General features: G+C 37.9%; 1 protein-coding gene across 8 annotated transcripts in view; it reads right to left on the bottom strand.

The window, feature by feature from the left end:
• Nucleotides 1–3,682: 3,682 nt before the first annotated feature.
• Nucleotides 3,683–19,544, bottom strand: part of LOC105510804 (chromosome unknown open reading frame, human C11orf74) — a 59,773-nt gene continuing 43,911 nt past the window's right edge. For 7 of the 8 annotated variants that reach the window (XM_011940732.1, XM_011940735.1, XM_011940737.1 and 4 more), the window contains 2 exons: nt 12,624–12,763; nt 3,683–3,955 (listed from right to left, as the gene is read on the bottom strand). In XM_011940732.1, coding sequence (XP_011796122.1) covers nt 3,791–3,955; nt 12,624–12,763 — 305 coding nt within the window. In that variant the 3' untranslated portion in view covers nt 3,683–3,790. The remainder of the gene's footprint in view (nt 3,956–12,623; nt 12,764–19,544) is intronic. The other variant, XM_011940736.1, reaches the window with a different exon arrangement.

The raw sequence follows: 19,544 nt of genomic DNA, 5'->3' as shown, positions 1-19,544 counted from the left end.
TGTCCCTCTAGAGGACCCTAATACACTAAGCTGTTTTCCAAAATAACTGATCTGCATTTACATTTCATAAAACTTATAATTGAAAAAGTAGATTCACATGCCCAAATTGTTCCAAATGTACTTGAAAGTTTTCTAATAACTGAATCAAATATCATTTATTCTGAATTAAAATAAAATTAAATAGCTGAAAATCAGTTTCTCAGTCATAATATTGCAAGTACTCTAGTGTACTAAAATGCAGCTAGTGGCTATTACATTGAACAACATAGCTCTATTATAACTATTTGTGTATACATCTCTTCCCTACTTAATTGGACCATGTCTAACTTGCCTGTATCCTCCCCACTGCCTAAAGCTTGAACACACAAATGGAGCTTTATGAAAGCTTGTTGAATAAGTAAAAATAAATGTGGAAGTCACTTGACCCTAGGGCAATGTGAAATCAAGAGCATTCTTTTGTAAATAACATAAATGGCATTTTTATGAATACTTACACACATTCACACACACACACACACATAAGCACAAGTACATGCATACAAGCACAGGCCTGCAGCATTATTCACAATAGCCAAGATATGGAAACAACCTAAATGTTCATTGATGGATAGATAAAGAAAATGTAGTATATACATAAAATGGAATACTACTCAGCCTAAGAAAAGGAAATCCTGCTATATGCGACAACATGGGCAAACCTGAAGGGCATTATGCTAAGTGAAATAAGCCAATCACAGAAGGACGAATGCTCCATGTCCACTTACATGAGTTATCTATAGAAGTCAAACTCAGGCTGGGCGCGGTGGCTCAAGCCTGTAATCCCAGCACTTTGGGAGGCCGAGACGGGCGGATCACGAGGTCAGGAGATCGAGACCATCCTGGCTAACATGGTGAAACCCCGTCTCTACTGAAAAATACAAAAAACTAGCCGGGCGAGGTGGCGGGCGCCTGTAGTCCCAGCTACTCGGGAGGCTGAGGCGGGAGAATGGCGTGAACCCGGGAGGCGGAGCTTGCAGTGAGCTGAGATCCGGCCACTGCACTCCAGCCTGGGCGGCAGAGCGAGACTCCATCTCAAAAAAAAAAAAAAAGAAGTCAAACTCATAGAAGCAGAAAGGAGGACGGAGGTTGCCACGGTTTAGGTGAAGGGGGAAATGGAGAGTTGCTGTTCAGTGGGTATAGTTTCAATTATACATGAATACATTCCAGAGATCTGCTGTACAATACTGTGCATATAGGTAACAAGATTGTATTGTACACTTAAACATTTAAGAGAGTAGAGCTCATGTTAGATGTTCTTACTACAAAAAAAAAAAAGAAAAGAAAAGAAAAAGAAAACTAATAGTGAAAAACAAAGCAAAAAAAATTACTCTGGTGTGGGATACTGATAGCAAGGGAGTCTATGTCAGGGAGACGCAGTGAGTGTATGAAAACAGTGCTGTCCTCCTCAGTTTTTCTGTAAACATAAAACTACTCTGAAAAACAAAGTGTACTTAAAGAAGAAAAGAAAATCAGTTAAGTTTAAGTACATTCAATTTGTTACTAATTCCTACAATAATAAAAATTACTTGAAACATATTACTCCCCCTTCCTCTGGGCCTTCATCTCTCTTTTCTCCTTTCCTTAATGCATTTATGGGTATGTTACATAATTAGCATTTCATAATGCATTTTTATATTCTCTAGTTGTTTTGCCTTCTCAAGTTGTATTTTAAGCTTCTGGAGATAGAGCTCATTCCTTGTGTTGTGGGAAGTCAGGGACCCCAAACAGAGGGACCAGCTGGAGCCATGGCAGAGTAACAATTGTGAAGATTTCATGGACATTTATCATTTCCCTAATACTCCTCTTATAATTTATTATGCTGTCTTTACTTCAATCTCTGAATATAAATTGCGAAGATTTCATGGACATTTATCAGTTCCCAAATAATACTCTCATAATTTCTTATGCCTGTCTTACATCTCTTAATCCTGTTATCTTCGTAAGCTGAGGATGTACATCACCTCAGGACCACTATTGTACAAATTGATTGTAAAACATGTGTGTTTGAACAATATGAAATCAGTGCACCTTGAAAAAAAAAAAAGAATAACAGCGATTTTAGGGAACAAGGGAAGACAACCATAAGGTCTGACTGCCTGAGGGGTCGGGCGGAATACAGCCATATTTTTCTGCTTGCAGAGAGCCTATAAACAAACATGCAAGTAGGGAAGATATAGCTGAATTATTTTCCTAGCAAGGAATATTAATAATTAAGATCTTGGGAAAGGAATGCATTCCTGGGGGGCTGTCTATAAATGGCCGCTCTGGGAGTGTCTGTCTTATGCAGTTGAGATAAGGACTGAAATACGCCCTGGTCTCCTGCAGTACCCTCAGGCTTATTAGGGTGGAGAAAAATTCCTGCCCTGGTAAATCTGAGGTCAGACCCGTTCTCTGCTCTCAAACCCTGTTTTCTGTTGTTTAAGATGTTTATCAAGACAATACATGCACAGCTGAACATAGACCCTTTTTTTTTTTTTTTTTTGAGACAGAGTCTCGCTCTGTCGCCCAGGCTGGAGTGCAGTGGCCGGATCTCAGCTCACTGCAAGCTCCGCCTCCCGGGTTTATGCCATTCTCCTGCCTCAGCCTCCCGAGTAGCTGGGACTACAGGCGCCCGCCACCTTGCCTGGCTAGTTTTTTGTATTTTTTAGTAGAGACGGGGTTTCACCCGGTTAGCCAGGATGGTCTTGATCTCCTGACCTTGTGATCCGCCCATCTCAGCCTCCCAAAGTGCTGGGATTACAGGCTTGAGCCACCGCGCCCAGCCACACAGACCCTTATCAGGAGTTTTTGACTTTGCCCTTTGCCTTGTGATCTTGCTTTACCCTTTGCCTTGTGATCTTTATTGGCCTCAGAAACATGTGATCTTTCTTCTCCTTTTGCCCTTTGAAGCATGTGATCTTCATGACCTACTCCCTGTTCATACGCTCCCTCCCCTTTTGAAATCCTTAATAAAACTTGCTGGTTTTGCGGCTCAGGGGGCATCATGGTCCTACCGATATGTGATGTCACCCCCAGAGGCCCAGCTGTAAAATTCCTCTCTCTGTACTCTTTCTTTTTGTTTCTTAGCCAGCTGACACTTAGGGAAAATAGAAAGAACCTATGTTGAAATACTGGGGACAGGTTCTCCCAATATCCTTGTATTTTGTAACCATTATCACACATGGTTTAATGGTAATAAAGAAATGCAATAATTTAATGTGTGACATATCATCAATTCTCAATGCCTTTTTTCAGTAAAGCCTTTCCCAATCAATTCCAGAAGCCAAATCTCTCAACAACACTCACATTGATAGCACTATCTCCGGACCTACCTAGGACCCAGACCTACTTCATATTAGCAATTTTTCTCTAATGTGCTACAATGTGTTTTCATGTGCAATTGTCCTTTACTCTCAAGGAAGTAGGATCATGTTTCTGACCTTTGGTACAGCACCCCACATCACCTAGTGCAATGCTTTCATCAAAATGGATCCTTCCATAGATGCTGCTTCCTGTTCCCATTTCCCACTCCCATCTCCTCCAACCAGCCACAAGATGCAGCAACAACATGGCAAGAGAGAATTCTTGAAGGGCTACAATCTCCTTGGCCTTATTGCTCTATATCCCTAATAATAGGTAACTCTGATAAATGAGTGCACATATGTAAATTTCCACAAAGGGAATTATAGTAGGTTTATCTTTTATTCTCATGTTGCTTGAATACGAACAAAATTAAAATAAGCACATACACACAAAAAAATGCCTCTGTGAATCAGTCACAGGGTTCCTCTAAGTCTGGGCTGGTGTCCTTTCTCTTCTGCTTGCATAACTCTTTGATGGTCTCTATCTCTGCAGGACTAAACTTGGCGGTTAGTGTCACATTGTCATAGTCAAATTCTTCATCAAGTGAGAAGGGTTGAACTTCATCTCCAAGTATCTATAAAAGGTAACAAAGGAGGAAAAAACATACACAATCATTGTAAATGAAGATAAAGTTGAGAAAATTAACTCCCTAGTAATATTTAATTAAACCTTTTTTCAGACTTCAGCACTCTCAGCTGATTAAGCTGTTTTTAAGTAAAGGAATAAATTCAATTATTCAGTTTGACCTAATTTAAGCCTCTTAATATGCCCCATTTATACCATGCTGTATCTGAAAGAATATCATTAACTAATGCCGCCCAAGGCAAGAATCAGAAAGTCTCCCTTGCATATACTCATTATACATTTTACCACTTGTAGTGTCAGGACTAGAGAAGCATACAGAAAAACCAACAGTTATATTAAAATGTGAGAAAAATATACACTACGATTTTTTATCAACCTTAAATAGATTTTCACCATTTGCCAAAAAAGATCTATATTAATAAAACATAATTTTTTAAAGATAAAAGTACACTACATTGAATATACTTCTTCAGATAATACCTATAACTCTTGGCTAATAACAGTAAAACTTGAAACACAGTTTAAATTTAAAAGTCCAGGATCTCTTTTTTCCTGCCAAGAATTTAAAAATATTAGTTTATCTATAAGTAAAGTAGTTACAAAGAAATGTAATAATTTTGAATCTATTCATAATTTGTGAGTTTTAAAGACTTCCTAAAGGAAGGCAGATAAAAAAGCATATTTTCCAATAAACCAAGAGTATGCCTTAAATCTCTTGTATCACGCCCTAAAAAGCCTCTCCAAAAACAAATGGTGTGTGAGACAATGAAATCATCCAGTGCTTCTATGTAGCTCTACAATATGTATAGTGATGCTGAAATAATTGAAAACTATGGTTTATGCAAGAATGAAAAAATGTCCCAAAGCTATAATCAGCTTTAAATATTCTTGCATGGAAGATGATCTCATTGAGTGGCTTATGCAATGTTAGTAAAAATGTAGCATGTAGCTCAGAAACTATCTGCTGTTACTAAAAGTGAAAGAAAAAATAATGAGTAGTTATCTCCTACCTGTTCCACAAGTTATGTTTTGAAGTTAGGTGTGCAGTGCTAATAGCAAACACTCAGCCATTTATCATCCTTTCTTAGTAAAATCAGCAGGAGAACAACTTCTGGAGATGTGCTCATTTCCTCTTTATTAGAAAGGACCTTAGTGCTTTCCTGACAAAACTGCCACTGAGTTTCCATGGTGAGTTTCCACCATGTGCCAGCCCTGATACTAGGAACCACGTGGTATCAGCAGTGATATTCAAATAACCCTACCGGTAGTCACTGTTACCCCTACTTTATAAAGCTCTGAAAGGTTAAGTAACTTGCCCAAAATACAGAGTTAGTAAGGGAGAGAAGCAATATTTGAATCCAGGGTAATCTGCTTCAAATAAAGCCTCAGCTGCTCAACAGAAACACCAGCAAGAATTAACCTTGAAGTTTTCACTAAGCCAAGTCATCGCTCTTTGGAGAGAAGACCTTTTCTAAATAAGATGATCAATTCTCACAGCCTACCATTAGAAAACCGTACCCAAGGCTACGTGTAATACCATGACTAGCTTCTAAAACCCAGCTGTATACAAAAAGCAAATCAGCCCGCAAGGCTGATCAGTCCATTTTGATCACTTTCTGAGATCAAATTTATCATCATTACAGCCAAAGTGACAGTGGGACAGTCTTGCTTAGATGGCTCAAATGCAGAAACACACACACACAATGACACAAGATGTTCATTTCCTGAATGTTAAGTGTTCTTGCTATCTCCAGCTCTACTCAGCAGTAAGTACTGAGGCCTGCAGGCTTGGTTGGCCACAACCCCATCTGGAGCTGATTCTAGCTGATCCTGGCAAAGCATAAGGAGGAGAACCTGTTTCCACCAATATATTCAGTGTGATGGGAATTTTGCTGCCTTTTCACGCCTGGGTAAAGGCCTTTCATCACATGTCTATTAAGCTTCAAGCTGCCTATACCTGCGTATGTCCCCTATACTAGGTCTTTAAATTCTACCTTGAAACTTCTAAAACTTGCCTACACCTTACTAGCCATCCCCACTAGATGCAGTCATTTTGTCTTCACCCACCTCTCACTTAGGGGTTAGGAATACAATTTCAAATTAGACAAATCCCTTTGCCATGTTAAAATCTCAGTGACACCATACCATGCCCCCAACTCCCTCTACAGAACACAAATAACCTCAATTTCCACCCTCCCTCCCCTTACCTCTTCACTCAATAAACATCTATTATATAGCAGATTCTGAGAACATAAAGTGATTATAGCAAAATCTGTGTCTACATGGTTTCATAACTTCAAGGAGAAGACAGAAGTGTAGGAATGATTTCAGCATCACGTGCTGTGCTCTCCAATACAGGAATGCAAAAAAGGGAAACAGAAGCACAGAGAGGAAAGTGCAGAAGCTTCATTTACTCTTCAATTTTTTTTTTTTTTTTTGAGACACAGACTCCCTCTGTCACCCGGGCTGGAGTGTGCAGTGGCACGATCTCAGCTCTCTGCAACCTTCGGCCCCCAGGTTCAAGCAATTCTCCTGCCTCAGCTTCCTGAGTTACTGGGACAACTGGCGCATGCCACCAGGCCTGGCTAATTTTTGTATTTTTAGTAGACACAGGGTTTCACCACGTTGGCCAGGCAGGTTTCAAACTCCTGGCCTCAAGTGATCCACCCACTGCAGCCTCCCGCAGTGCTGGGAATATAGGCATGAGCACCGCACCTGGCCTCTTACTCTTGATTGAGTTTTGCCACTCTCCAGAAAATCCTACTGGCCTCCCCACACATCACTTCACTTATTACCTACCTCATCCTAGCAACCCAGACAAAGTAAGTCCTGTATTTTGGACTTACTTCTAAACTTTGATCAGGGTTCCCATGGCCAAGTTAGTTCTAGATACGGCCCAACCCATTGCCTTCTTAAGATTCTCCCTTCCCTGAGGTCTCAAACTACCCTGTGGCTATAATATCCAGACTTATGGTACTAGAGATATAGAAATGTATTCTTCAATGGAAACATCTTATTTTCCTTTAAGTTTTTTTAAATACATTTACATTGTTCTCTGTTATGGACAATGATTTTCTTCATCAGTCACTTGGTACTAACCATAACAATAACATGGAATAAAGTTTTCAGCAAGTCAGTAAAGATAATGTCAACACAAAGATTATTCATTTATAATATCCTTCAATGTATAAAAATATACTTAAAATATAAATTTCTTCACTAATAAATTAAGGGTTATTAACAGCAGCTATTGTTAGATTTTCTAGGCAATCAGTTAGATACTGAGATATTAAAGCAAGAAATAAAGAATAGTAATAATGTCACATTTGCAATGCCAAAACATGACATTCAGGACACTCTGAACCATTTTCGGGATATACTGTAATGTGGCCAGTATATCCCTGAGTCGAAATGTCAGAGGAATAGCCTCCTGCAATCATTCAGATATTGTACATTCTTTCCATAAACTCTACATTCCTATTAAATTCTAGTCACTGTGTTAGGTGCTGGGGATACAAAGATGAAGACCTATGTGAAATCACAAACAAATGAGATGAACTCATAAATCATTAGAATAAAATGTAGTAAGAACAGGGTGATGGGAACACAGAAGGAATACCTGACCCAGACTAAGTTGGAGGGGATTGGGAAGGAATCAGAGAAGGCTTCTTGGAAGAGGTGATATCTAAGCCGACTCTTAAAGGGTAAACATTAGTTTACAAGTTGACAGAGAAGAGCTTTGCTGACAGGGGGAGTTTCCATGAGCAGACCATGGAAATAAGATGCAGAATTTCACATCTGTGAATCTGAAAGTAGGTCAGCATTGTCAGAGCACAAAGTGTAAGTTGGAGAGTGGCAAGAGACAAATATGGTGCCAAATCATCCTAGAGATGATGAAAAGTCACTGAAGAATTTTTTGAAGGCAGGGAAGACACTTGGTCATCTATGCATTTCAGATAAATTCTTTCATCCATTTAATTTTTATTAAGCACCTACACGAGACAGGTACTGGAGTAAAAAAAAAAAAAAAAAAAAATGCCCTGCCCTGTTGGAAATTATATGAGACAGATCACTATGAAGGTTAAACAGAAGGTAGATTTGAGTGGGATAAGCCTGGAGCCAGAAGAGTACTCAAGAACCTGCTAGAGCAGTTCAATAAGACATCAGCAGAAGAGGGGACTGGTAGCACAGACTTGAAAAATCCGTAGAAAGTGAAATTGGCAGCACTCAATAAGTGACTGAATATGGAAACGTAAGAAAAGGAAGAATGCAGAAAGGGAAGCAGGTAAAGCACAGTTTAATTTGAATGTACCTGAAGGAATCTAGATGAATTGAATATACAAACTTGAAACTGGAAAAAAAAAAAAAAAGGTCTGAAGCTAGAGATGCCAATTTGAAGATGAAGACGGATTCAAGTATGTAGGCTGTGAAGAACTGTATGTTAAGCACCGAACCCTAAGGCACACCAACTCATAAGTGATGGATGGAGAGAAAACCCAAAGGAGTCAGGGAAAACACAATTTGAAAAATACGTAAAGAATCACAGAAGAAAAGTGAAGTGAGAACCAGTGAAGCAAGAGTGCCAGAGGAAGGTCAATGGTGTCAAACATGGTAGAGAGATCCATTAAAAGGAAGACTGGAAAGTGTCCGCTGGATTTGGCAATCATAAAGCAATTGGTACCTTCATTTTGAAAACATCCAGGCAGGTGACTGCAGCCAAGGATATTTTACAGTATACTGAAGAGTCTAATAGCTTTTCAATTCTGGATGAAAAGAGAGAAAAAAGAACAGACAGTAGCCAAAGAGGGGTCCAAGATGAAGGGAAGCTTGTTTTCCTTATTTTGTTTAATTTTGTTAAGGATAGGAAAGACTTAAACCTGTTTACATGTTGATGGGAATGAACAAATAGGAAAGAGAGAATGACCCCAACCATGTTATTACTGTATACCAGAAAATCACTCCCATTTAGTGGTGAGGTTTGTTTATTTATTTGTTCATTTAATATATGTTTACTGTATGTCTACTATATGCATGGCACTGAGCTCGGCACTAGTTCTGACTGTGCATGTTAATTACGTAAGCTTATGATGACATGCATGAGTGAATTTAGTCTTCCAAAACAGGAGACACATAAGTAATTCAAAGTGAGCCCAGGTAGGTGCACATTGCAATTCACAAGATATCACTGTGATCTTCTAAATGATAGCTTTGTTTGTTTGTTTGTTTTCTTGAGATGGAGTCTTGCTCTGCCGCCCAGGCTGGAGTGCAGTGGTGCGATCTCGGCTCACTGCAAGCTCTACCTCCCAGGTTCACGCCATTCTCCTGCCTCATCCTCCTGAGTAGCTGGGACTACAGGCGCCCACCACCACGCCTGGCTAATTTTTTTGTATTTCTTTTAGAAGAGACGGGGTTTCACCGTGTTAGCCAGGATGGGACAGCTTTTCAAATACAGAAAGGTTGCATTTCTATGTATATATTTCAGTTATTGGCTGTTGCGGCATACTTTGGAAATTCTCTTCTTTCAAATTCAGTTCGTGTTAGGGTTCAAAGCCAAGGTTTTTAGATTACAAACTGAAATTATGATTTACTTCAGTGAAGACTTTGTGCAATGGAGCACCAAGTCCCCTGTTGCCAAACAAAAAACAACTATGAATTAAGTTATTAACTTGTTATTTTTGCCTAAGGAGCTGAAAGAAATATGTGGATTTCAGGTGTCTAATTTCAAATCTAATTGAAACCTTTTTGTAGCCTCTCACGGAATAAAATTTGTGGAGTATTGGAAAACTTTCAGTCCCCTTAAAATTGCTCATGTGACTTATTCTAATAGAGGCACTGCTGATGGAGAGATTGTTTTCATTCATAGTACCACATAGGCAAATTAAAGAAAATAGAACTAATGCTTAAATCAATAATGGCAGCATTCAGCTGTAGGCTACCATACAAAGTAATATGGTAAATAAAATGCCTTTATAGGAGAAAGTTTTTAGAGTACCATTATGAACTGGACAAACAGGAGAGCTCCTACTAAAATACCACACAAGTTTCTTCTATGACCTCTTCTACAGTTTTCAGGGGGAAGGGGTGGGTATCACAAGTTTTTATCCTCCTAATAACAACTCTCTTTGTTCTGTAGAGCAGCTTCAAACTTCCAAAGTTCATCAAAATAGAGTAACTAAGGCAAGATAATTCTATACACATAATTCTATACACAATTATGCATGTGTGTAGAACCAGTGGTAAAATTAGGGAAAAAATCTGAACCAAAAAAATGTTAAATGTTTGAAGTGATGGATATGCTAATTACCCTGATTTGATCATACACATATATATGTACTAAAATATCACACTATACCCCATAAATATATACAATTATTCTATGTTAATTTAAAAATAAAAAAACTAAATTAGGTAAAACATTGAGTTGGTCCAATTCATATCAGAAAGTTGATGGATTCTTAATAGGCGATTAAGAGAAAGTTAGGAAGGACATGCAGAATATATTTTCAGCTTTTCAGACTGAAATCACAGAAAGAAACTATCATCTCTAATTCCAAAATGGTCTTTCAGTAAGCCCTTCAGGACCCATTTGCTATAAATTAATGATTATGTTCTTTTACTAGCTCTGGGTGCCTTAAAATAAGATGAATGTTATCAAACCAAAGCAGAGTTGGTACAGTACAGGTTGAGTATCTCTCATCCAAAATGCTTGGGATGAAGTATTTTGGGTTTCAGATTTTAGAATACTTACAGAACATATACCAGTTGAGCATCCCTAATCCCAAAATCTGAAATCCAAAATGCTCCATTGCCTTTGAGCATCAGGTCAGCACTAAAAGTTTCAAATTTTAGAGCATTTCAGATTTTCCCATTAGGAATGTTCAACCTATACTGTGATTCTAGATGCTTGTGAAAAGTTACTCTAAAAAATAGTAATTAGAAATAAAAATTCCCAACCAAGATATTACTTCAGATATTCAAAAAACAGCAAAAGTTGTTCATCTGTGGCTTGTATCATTTTGATTCCAACATTTTTAAATGTCCACATTTCTGGTAAGAAATTTATATTCCTCTTAAACACACCATCATATATGGGGTCTCAACTTGAATTATACTGCTATTTGATAGATTCTGTTTTCATTCATAGTACCACATAGGCAAATTAAAGAAAATAGAAGTAATGCTTAATCATTCAGTTTTTTTAACCCATTAACTAAAATCACTTTGTAACAATTTCAATAATTGTACTAGATTATATATATTCTCTAATTGTACTGAAATAAAATTGTATTTCTATAAAAGTACTAGGTGCCATGTCTACTGGCTGGTCCAATAACTTGTATGGCCACAAGTGAAGTCAACAGCATGAACAAATCTTAAAAAAAAAACTGATTCCTTCTAGAAAAAGCCTTATAATTTTAGCTTTTTACAACTCAGAGACAGCAATCTATAATTCAAAAAGCATATTAAAAAGTGACTGTCCCTAACAGTTTAGCTGGTAATCAATTTGGGAGTTTATTATAAGCCTGCATGCATCCTGGATACACTTTCATGATGTCAGTGAACAAAAGTACTTATTAGAAAGTGGTAATTTAAAAGTGAAATGTGTGAATTATTTCTGACTGAATGGCTAATTCTATAACAGAATATCTTCTAGTAACAAGACTAGTACCTCATGATTAAATAATCCAAAAAGACCCTAAGGATTTTATTAGAAAGCAATAATAAAGAGCCCTTAACAACTTCTTGTGCCTGATCCTGCTTTGTGTTCCAGTAAGGAGGGTGAGAAAGGTCACTACCAGCGCTAGCAACAGCCTCTATTGATACAAGTTTATTAAGCATATGTAGAAGAGCTGCAAAATGATAGCAAAAGATGACTTACAAGTTGCACATTTGCGAAAGATATGCCATAGATTCCATTTTCATAGCTAGGTGACATTTCTCAGCCTCCCCTGTGGCTAGTAGGAACATGTGACTAAGTGGTCACCAATGGAATGTGAGCAGAAATTAAGGACCTTGAGTCCTAAGCCTTGGGGAAACATGCTGTCCCCATGCTCCTCTATTCTGCCCTCCAGGTATGATGATGACCTGACCTGGAATACGCAGGTGAGGACGATGTCCTAAAATATAATGGACATCCAGAAAGAAGGAACCTGGGTCCCTGATGACCCCCCAAAAAGGAGCCACCTGCTCATTTTAAGGGCTCTATATAGGCTGTTAAATAAGAGAAATAAACATCTATCGCTTTTCAGCCATTGAATTATTATTGGGATTCTCTGTTATAGAAGCCTGGCCTTTCCTTAACTAATTCAAAAGTTTATAGAACCTTATCAATAATAATAAAAACAGCCTGTTCAGACTAAAAAGGGCAAGAAAACTGTCCATCCTTTCTATTGTGTAGTCCTTGGGTAGCACAGATCTGTAGCATAGCATACACTGTAAAACAAAAATGGTTTCCACATAAAAACATAATTGTGCTATGTGTTTAAAAAGAAATGTATGCATTTGAGATAGATGGCTGTGAGAGGGACCAATTAAGCAACCTGAATTTTATATTTTCCCAAATCTTAGAAAAATACAAAAGTATACAGCATTTCTTTGAAGGGATGAATTACAAAATCAAGGCAGTGTAGAGAATGACTGAATTCCCTGTAGAGTACCTCTTCCATCTGTTTGTCCATTCTTTTTACAGCGGGCTTTGGCTTCACTTCACGGGTAGGAGGCTGGGCCGCAGAAGGGATACAGAGAGGAATGCTGGTGCTTGCAGCTTGCTCCACTTCTCCTGGAAGAAGCAGCAAATCTGTTGGATACAAAACATTTCAATTGAGCCTTTCGCCAAGTTCACAATTTACCTAAATCGTTTAAAGGCCCAGAAGTCAAAGAAAATGAAGCAAATATGCTCATGTAAAGTAGGTCCATTTCACAATGCCTGTCCCCCTTTGGGAACTGGACTCAAGGGTTTGCCCTTTCCTCATAATAGAAGCCATTAGTGCATTTACTTTTATTTTATTATTGCAAACTTACGAGTCCCCCCAAAATGTCTGGAGGAGTACTGTTTTTGGAGTAACCTGACTGTCCCTTTTCCTCTCAACTCAATTTCTACTTTTATATGAAAATAAGGTGGTAAGATGTTACTTTTGCTTCATTTTCCCATATTTTCCTGGAGGGATAAAGAGAAAGAAAATGGAGTGCTGATTTCATCCTGCAACAATATGGCAATATTTCAAAAATATATATCAAAAAACAGTAATGCCAGAAGGAAAGTACTTTAACTTTCAGCAGAAAAATGAAATACTCTGTCATATTCAGAATGCATGGTCTAATTTTCAACACTTGCAAAGAACAACAGCAATGTGTTTCCTGCTTGTTAAGCACAATCTCAAGAATTCAATAACCAATCTTGGAGTTCTGATTGACCCATTATAAGCAGATATGTCTCCTGAGTTTTGCATGTGTGACAGTACATGGATGCATCACAGACAACTGATGATCTTCCACAGCTTTCTTCAAGGAGGACAAAAAAACAAATAGAAGCACAACAGGTTTCCTCCTCAGTCTGTTTTCATAGGACCAGAAGGTCTTGCTAGAACTAGCCAATAACTTGGAGCTGCCTCTGGATGATGCTGCCCACTTCTCAAGGATGTTCCTAATTAAGGCACCAATTAAGTTCTCAATGGAAGTGATTAACTAATAACAGGCATGACTTGACTGCTGCAAATGGCAGCATGCATAGGGAGATAATTGAGCAGGTATTGCTGTTCAAAAACTGAAACTTATTTGAAATGAATCTCTCAACACTATAGATATCCCCTTCACACACAAAAAAATATAATTACAAAATTCTTATGACTCCAGCAACAGAGAAAACAGTCTGGAAATAGAATTGTGGAGGGGAAATGGCAAAGAAGGTAATTCTGCTATGGCTAATTATTGAAATTTTAGACTATGATTTCATTAATTAGCAGAAATAAAAACAATAATAATAGCCAACACTTACATACTCATCATTTTGTATGCTTTAGCTCAGCTAATACTCCCAAAGCTCTATTATTTCCTGTTTTACAGGCAATGAGCTCTAAACACTGACAGTAGCCTCACTCAAGATCCCACAGCTAAAAAGGGCAGAGCTGGGCAGTCTATCTACAGAGCCCATGCTCTTATCCTACAATGCCACATTACGAACTTCTTTTAAATAAGCATTTTCATTACATATTTTATTTTACTGGATCAAATTAAACACTCAAACTCAGAACCAAGAACTGTCATTACTATAACACATTAGCATGGTTAGGCAACATTAAGTACATTTCCCAAACATTTCATACCCAGAGAAACAACATTTTAAAATCCAATGAGGTTGGTGGGAAGACTGGTTTTCTAATGCACCTATTTATGAGTTCAAAGCCAAACCCTCACTGAGCGTCCTCATGTAATAGCCCAGGACTGGTACCAATCTGGTGAGGGACCCACCAACAAGGAAAGCAACAAGAGAAAGGCTTGGGCCTCTCAGCATGAAAACCTGACCCACTGGCTGACAGAGCAAACATCAGTTCAAATGTGAAATCAAAATCAATTCTGCTTTCAGGGCTATTTAAAATCATTGTTCTGGCTGACAGTATTGTGAAGCGAGGAGGATAACTCTGCAATTTCTTTACTGAAACTTCACTTCTCTAACCTATTTGCCAAGAAAGTAGGATTTTCAACAAAAATGGTTTCTTCCATAATAATTCTACTGCCAGGGGAACAATTCTTTCAAAATAACAAGACTCAGTATTCTCCATGTCTTAAATTCTTGTCATTTGTTTCTTCAGAGTAAAAGCGAAATGCACCAATGCATATCTATTAGTGCCTAACATCGCACCTCATACATAGTGAATTCTCAACAAATACTTGGAGATAGAAAATGAATTTTGTACACCTCAACTTTTAAACTGAACAGCAAGCATCAAGAGTCTGCCTGCCAATAAGATGTTGTGGATGATATAAAATGAGTATAACCCTTACCCTCAAAAACTAAACATTACAGGAATAAGACTTTCATATATAAAATCAATCAAAGAATAATCAAGAAAAAATTGAATGGCTCTAACTCTAAAGATGACAGATTTATAAAAGGGCAAAAACAATATGAATGAGAAGAGCCTGGCAAGGCATATGTTATAAAGAAAACTACTGCAATCATTTAGCCATTTTACAATCGTGGGTGGGTTGTATATATATATATATATTTATATTCTCTCAGGAGAAAAAAATACTGTATTCACTCATGGTAGGAAATGAAATTTCTGAAGTTCTCTGTATAACCTTCTAAAACAGAAATGCTTTAAGAGACTTAATCTGATCATATTAGTTGTTTCTGAAACAACCAAAGGCTTTGTTTTCATCTTAATGAAATGCCACCATCTTGGCATTGTAGAGTCAGGGACACTTTCAAAAATGAATCTTGAGGTTGGACGGCAAGACTGGTTGAAGTATTTTAATCTCTTCTTTCTCAACCATATGTTTAGAAATTCTACTATTTAAAAAGTAGCTATTCATGCCATTTGTCTCTGTATTTTGTCAATGATCAGAAAGTCAAAGACTACAGCCATGTAATCAGTGTTACAAAGTGAGCAATCTACTTGACATCTGAAATTTTACATACAGTAATATTTAATCTGCCTGGCATATTTATAAAATTAACCAATCTGTTCATTTGTTACCACATAAAACGTTCAAAATTTCCTGAAAGTTTGGGCATCCTAATACAAAAAGGATATAGATAAAAAATACTTTAGCCATCCAGGCCACTTCTAAATAGAGCTTCCAGCTATGATAGTCTCGTTCAGTAGTTCTTATTCTTAAAAATTATTGAAGATCCCAAAGAGCTTTTGTTTTTTTTGTTTTTCTTTTTTTTTTTTTTGAGACGGAGTCTCGCTCTGTTGCCCGGGCTGGAGTGCAGTGGCCGGATCTCAGCTCACTGCAAGCTCCGCCTCCCGGGTTCACACCATTCTCCTGCCTCAGCCTCCCGGGTAGCTGGGACTACAGGTGCCCGCCACCTCGCCCGGCTAGATTTTTTTGTATTTTTTAGTAGAGACGGGGTTTCACTGTGTTAGCCAGGGTGGTCTCGATCTGCTGACCTCGTGATCCGCCCGTCTCGGCCTCCCAAAGTGCTGGGATTACAGGCTTGAGCCACCGCGCCCGGCCGAGCTTTTGTTTATATGGGTTATGTCTATCAACACTCACCATATTAGAAATTAAAACTGACAAGTGTTCTAATATTTGTATATTAGAATCATTACAAATAATCAAGTTATGTATTAAAATAAGTATTTTTATTAAAAGTCTATTTTCTAAAAACAGAAAATATTGAGAAGAGAAGCATTACTTTACATTTTTTCAAATCTGTTATAATATCTGGCTGAACAGAAGAAAGTTGGATTCCCTATTTGTTTCTGCATTCAATTTTTGAAATATGCTGTTTTTTCGTTGAAGTAAAGAAAATCCAGACTCTCACAGATAGGCAGTTGGAAAGGGGAGGAGTATTTTAATAGTCTTTTTATATAGTTGTGGATATTTTTCTTTGATACTACACCACCATCTGAAAAATGATAAAGTTTTTCAAAAGTTATTTTCAATGAGCATTCTGAAAACGTGTCAGTGAACTTTTTGTACTGCTACATTAAAATCCATTGGTCTATCTTGCACACTGAATGGATCTTTCTCCTATGTATAATTTTGTAAACATTATTAATTGGTCATTTGGAAAATACTGGTTCACTGCGTTATGTAGATCTTCCAAATTTTGACATATTTCATTATACAGTATAAAAATCACATTAGTTAATATCACCAATTTTGCCAGAGAAGCCTTTAAATATTGAGAAGCTGTCAAGCTCACAGTACTAGATACAAGTTCTCTAAAAATCTAATTTTCACTTGATGCATTGCCAATTTTATCATTGGCAACGAATACCATTAGTTATTAGCCTTGAAAAGACAGGCTCACTTTATTCATTTTTGAGAAATATAGTTTGTCAATCATTCTTTCAAATAAAAATGGTGATTCATGAAAGAGAAAAATAAACTAGTTCAGTACACCACTCAATCACCCAAGTGTTTTTCCACAACCACTGTATTTCGGTATGTAACAGAAGTGCCATATGAACACTTACTATTTTGGCACAAAAATCATTAAAAAGAGGTATACTTAAGAATCAAGATTTAATAAAATTAATAATTTTTACTACATCAAGAAATTTTCAGTGAAAACTGGCATTTGTTTTTGATTATAAATTTATGACAGTGAAGATGAAAACTGCTAGTATAACTTGGTGCCACAAACTTGATTCAGACTAAGGTGCCAGCATCTTCACCCATCGTTGCTTTTCCAACTTCAGTGCAAACATAAACACATGACCTGCCAACCTCAGGGTTTCTGAGGGATTCCCAGACCACATCCTCAGGAGTCTGCTGGTCTAGCTAATGTCAGTCCAACCCTCCCACCATCAACAACTAGAAAAGCTAGATAAATTACAAAAATCAACTATTTAAAGGCATTGGAGAAGGATGAGAAACCAAGATTTCAGCCACAGTTCTTAAATATTTGTGGAATAAGAGTCCCTAGTCATTCAGGGGTAGCCTAAAGCTGCTTAAAGTTGCAAATTAAGAAATACCTCTTTTTTTTAAAAAAAAAAAAAAAAAAGAGGTAACCAATGTCATCATTTGTATGCACTTGCTCATTAATGGCAATTAATCCCATTAATGGACTAAAAATGACTGGACATTGCTATGGTTAGGATATGGTTTGTTTGGCCTTAGCAAGTCTCATGTTGAAATTTGATCCCCAATGTTGGAGGGTAGGGACTGGAGGGAGGTGCTTGGTTTGAGAGTAGATCCCTCAGGAATGGCTTGGTGCCATTCTCTCCTGAGTGAGTGAGTTTTCGCTGAGTTCTCACTCTTAGTTCCCAAGAGAACTGACTGTTGAAAAGAGCCTGGCACCTCTTTCCCTCTCTCTCAGTTCCTGTCTCGTCATGCAGTTTCTGCACATGTGACTACCCTTTGGCTTCCCCAGAAGCACATGCTGGCTCCATGCTTCTTGCACAGCCTGAAGAAGCACGAGCCAAATAAATCTCTTTTCTTTACCCAGCCTCAGGTATTCTTTTACAGCAACATAAATGGACTAAGGCAGAAGTACAGCACTGGAGAACCTGAAAATAAAAGTCAAACAAGGCTGCCAACCTTTGAGCAGGAATCAGTGCCCATTCTCAAGCAATACAATCAGTCAGCGCATAAGTACACCCACTGGCCAAGAGATGTGTGTAAGACAGCATGAATCTCAGAAGTAGATTTAAAAAAAAAAAAAAAAAGTCTCTTGAGCTACTTGGGCTGGGCCCACTGAGGAAGCATAAAAATAAAGATGAACAGAAAATCTTCCTATTCTAATGGTCTCAGCACAATAACTAATAACTGATCCAAACAATAATCGTGCTGGGTAAAAGTTTGGGCCAGTTTGTCTGAGGCCTGACAGTCACCAGGTTAACTACCTTATCCCAAATTCAAAAAAGGAAGAATAGGTTAACTTGATATCAAATAAACACAGTGCACAAAACTGTGGCAGACGCTAACCTCAGAAAACTGCTTAATACCATTGCTTAACAGAACTGGCTCCACTGAAAAACTGTCTTCAATCTTTCCACCTGGGCTGCCAAATGATAAAACAAATATCAGAAAAGAATCATGCTTCTAAATCTTGGAGAATATTTATGAGAGTGAATGGGGTGAACAAATAAAGTCAGTGGTAGAAAAACAATATGCAAACCACTTCCTTGTTGCCCCAGGCAAATCTGTTGCTTAAACAATAACGACAGAATCTAATCAGTAAACCTCCCAGCTGCCAAAATTATACAAGCAACTTGACTAAAATGTCACATTTCCCATCTGATATAAATATTTGCCTTCTGCTCACATTCCTGAAGTGTAATACAAATTAGGCCCAAAATAAAATTCACCTTGGCACAAACTATTTAATTTCTTTTTCCTTTAAATGACCCAGATTGTGCATTATGAAATTTGTAAAGCCCTGGTGGCCTTTTCAGTAATTAGAATAGATTGCTGAAGCCTAGTTTGATTTTCAGCATAGGCTTTGCACATCATTCTATGTGTGGGAAGGTCTTGACTAGTTCATTCAAGTCTTGGTTCAGCCTCAGTAATCTTTTATACACAAATATAAGAAGGCTGTTATCTGATTTCTGGAAAAATCATATTAGTAAGATGTTTTTATCAATATTTTAAAATAAATCTGCTAATTGAAAAATGTAACTTGAAAAAAATATTTAAAGAAAGCAATGTGAAAATACTGGAGAAGGTAAAAAGGCTAATTTAAAAGATTGGCGGGCTGGGCACGGGGACTCACGCCTGTAATCCTAGCACTTGGGGAGGCCGAGGCAGGTGGATTGCCTGAGCCCAGGAGTTCAAGACCGGCCTGGGCAATGCAGTGAAATCGTGTCCCTACTAAAATACAAAAAAATTAGCCGGGCGTGGCGGCATGCACCTGTAATCTCAGCTACTTGGGAGGCTGAGGCAGGAGAATTGCTTGAACC

Source organism: Colobus angolensis, unplaced genomic scaffold, assembly GCF_000951035.1.
Source record: "Colobus angolensis palliatus isolate OR3802 unplaced genomic scaffold, Cang.pa_1.0 Scaffold192, whole genome shotgun sequence".
Classification (NCBI taxonomy): domain Eukaryota; kingdom Metazoa; phylum Chordata; class Mammalia; order Primates; family Cercopithecidae; genus Colobus; species Colobus angolensis.
The sequence above is the reverse complement of the archived record's forward strand: the minus strand, read 5'-3'. Positions and strand labels throughout refer to the sequence as shown.